This window comes from Papaver somniferum, unplaced genomic scaffold (assembly GCF_003573695.1).
Source record: "Papaver somniferum cultivar HN1 unplaced genomic scaffold, ASM357369v1 unplaced-scaffold_118, whole genome shotgun sequence".
Classification (NCBI taxonomy): domain Eukaryota; kingdom Viridiplantae; phylum Streptophyta; class Magnoliopsida; order Ranunculales; family Papaveraceae; genus Papaver; species Papaver somniferum.
The window spans coordinates 17222711-17225442 of NW_020620825.1; the positions used below are offsets into that span (position 1 = coordinate 17222711).

The 2732-nt window shown below is 35.0% G+C and overlaps 1 protein-coding gene across 1 annotated transcript; it reads right to left on the reverse strand.

Moving 5' to 3' along the window:
* Window positions 1-1380: 1380 nt before the first annotated feature.
* On the reverse strand, window positions 1381-2517 carry LOC113330518 (F-box protein CPR1-like). The gene has a single exon (XM_026577319.1). It carries the CDS (start codon window positions 2515-2517, stop codon window positions 1381-1383), a length of 1137 nt encoding a protein of 378 aa, XP_026433104.1.
* Window positions 2518-2732: the final 215 nt, after the last annotated feature.

The following is a 2732-nucleotide window of genomic DNA, read 5'->3' on the forward strand; positions in this document are numbered from 1 at the left end:
AATATCAAGTACTTCCAAGTTCCAATAGTTAATGTCATAAATATAACCAAAATTCAGTCACTCCTCAATCCTTGGTTGCTCATCCGGAAAAGCATGCGAAGACACCAAAAAAAAAGTCATCCATATCAAAAGAAGCTATACTTATTTAAAGGGTTCTGCAAGAGAAAGTTTAATAACTGTAAAGAAAAGATGGAATTCTTTTAAGCTCCAGATCTTGATTACATATTGTTGCTGTTCTTACAGCTAGAAGTTCTAAACAGCTAGCATACTTCTTATTATATTTGATTCAATGTAATGGTTTTAGCAAACTTGTTAAACTCTCAAAAAGAACAAATGCAGACATGATAAAGAGTTTTGGTAACATCAGCAACAAACTAAGTCACTAAAGAAGGCTGTCAATCCAATTCACTCTAAATAAAATCACATGCATGCACAAGTGGAAAAAGACATGTATAATATTGACATTGTATTGGACCACAAGAAGGGCATAGCTTACATCAATAAAAACGTTTGCAGATCAAGAATCAGCCTCCTTCCTTTTGGAAAGAGAAACATATATATACTAAAAGGTATAATAAAGAAAAGAGACTAATATAAGAAGAGATTTAATAATTTACGTTAACGACAAATGCAGATAAAAAATCTACGTCCTATCTACTCGGTTGTAATTGCAGCAGCTTTAGCATTACAAGATAGACAACCAGATGGATAAGACAGCTCGTCAAAAAATAACCATCAAATTTAAAAGTAAAATATTTCGATATATTATTTAAGAATATAATACTTCAAAAGAAAAAAAATATTAATACTTCAAAACAGAGCATAGCATTAGGAGATGAAATGCTACTCAACAGGTGGAAAAGCTTCTTCCGAAGGCTCCTAGAAAAGGGGTTAATTTAATTTCCTAGTTGTCAATTAGTCTATAAATCTACTTGGAAACTTTCTTTTAAGATGTTGCTTCAACCCCTAAATCATAATGCCTGCTAATGCTTTCCTGATGCAGCGCATATATATGTTCCAGAAGATTTCACATAGAAGCTTAGTTTCTAAGTTTGTTTAGTTTACGCCTTTCCTTATTTTAGGACTCTTTTTAGATTTCCTTTTCAGTTTATGTTTCCCAGTTTAATTGTTTGCTTAAGCCTATATAAAGGTCAGTCTTGTTCTTGTTTAGACAGACCTTTTATCAATCAATTATTATCAACAAAACTATCTTCTTCCTACGTTTCTTCTTCTTCTTCTTCTTATTCAATTATCTTCTTTCTTAACCTACAACAATCTCTGAATTGCTTTCTTTCTCTTATACCACATCATTTCCCCTTATCTTTTTCTCTTGCGCTGTATCTCCCACATATGTACCAGAGTTGAGTGAAACTAAGTTTTTTATATAAGTCTCCACTTCGAATACCCTGAAAAGCCATTCTTACTATGCTTTAGAATCTTAGTTGCTCTTTCCTTTGGGTTATACACAACCAAAGCCTCCTCACCAGCCAAATTAAAAACCTCGTGCTGTTTAATTTTCAGTAGAATTTCGTCGTTTTTAAAATACTCCATCTTCCTCAAGTACTGAACTGACTGAACAGAATTAACATCAATAAGGGTGGGAATTTTATAGAGCTTCGTCCAAGATTCTCTAACTCCATAATCCTTCATCATCCATACTTCATAACCATCCACATGACTACTACAAAGCATGCATAGGTACTTCTCCAACACATTGACATATCTATAAGCACCAAAGTTTCCAACATCCAAAATTTCTGGTTGTGGGATCTCTTGAACAGTCTCATTTACAAGATCCAAAGCAATTAAAACTTTGCAGCTGCTTCCTGAATAATATTTTGCAATCCAATGAAGAGCTCCATTGCAGAACACCCCCGGTGCTGATACACTTGGTCTGTGAGAAATTATATAAGGGATATGTTGGATACGTTTTCGAGAATCTGATTTCAACGAATAAACATTGACTTCAGATTTACCCTGAGTTGAACTTGAACGACCCACAATTCTTACATACTTGGAATCTTGACTTAATGCATCATAACCAAACCCATAATCAAAGCTAATGTACCCAAGAAAAGACGCGGATCGAAATCCAGCTGGCAATGTATCCGATCTTGGTATTACTCTATATTCATTGGTAGTTGGGTTCCAAACTACACCACCACAATGACTTGAGCAAACCAATCCATTGCAAGAACCCAATATTTTCAAATCATCTATCATACAATTGAGTGGATAACGAGTTTCCTTAATAGGAGGATCATCAGAATCTGACAACGATGATGATGAATCATAATCTAAAGAGTATAGATTTTTGTCATATTTTAGAAGGAAATTAGAGTTCTTATTTTTGATAAAGTTAGGGTTTCTGAATAAGATGTTCCACTTCTTACGAACGCACCTGAATTTTAAGAGAGATTCGACGGGAAACCTGTGAAGAATTTCGAGGATGAGTTCTTCAGGAAGGCACGTCAGTGGCTGCTCGGCGTCGATGTCTTCTTCTGTAGGTCTCGACATTGGTTGTTGCAGTTTCTTCTAATTCCTCTTCTTACTCTTAATCCGTTTCAGTAGCTTATAAAACGAGTAGTCAGGATTTGTTTAGGCTTGCTTGAATCACTGCAAGGTTTCTGCCACTTCTTATCAATGGCGGAAGGAAGGGTTACTAAGATTGTAATAAATTAGGGTTCTTTACGGCGGCAAACAAAGAGCAAGTTAATGGCAGATAAGTGTGA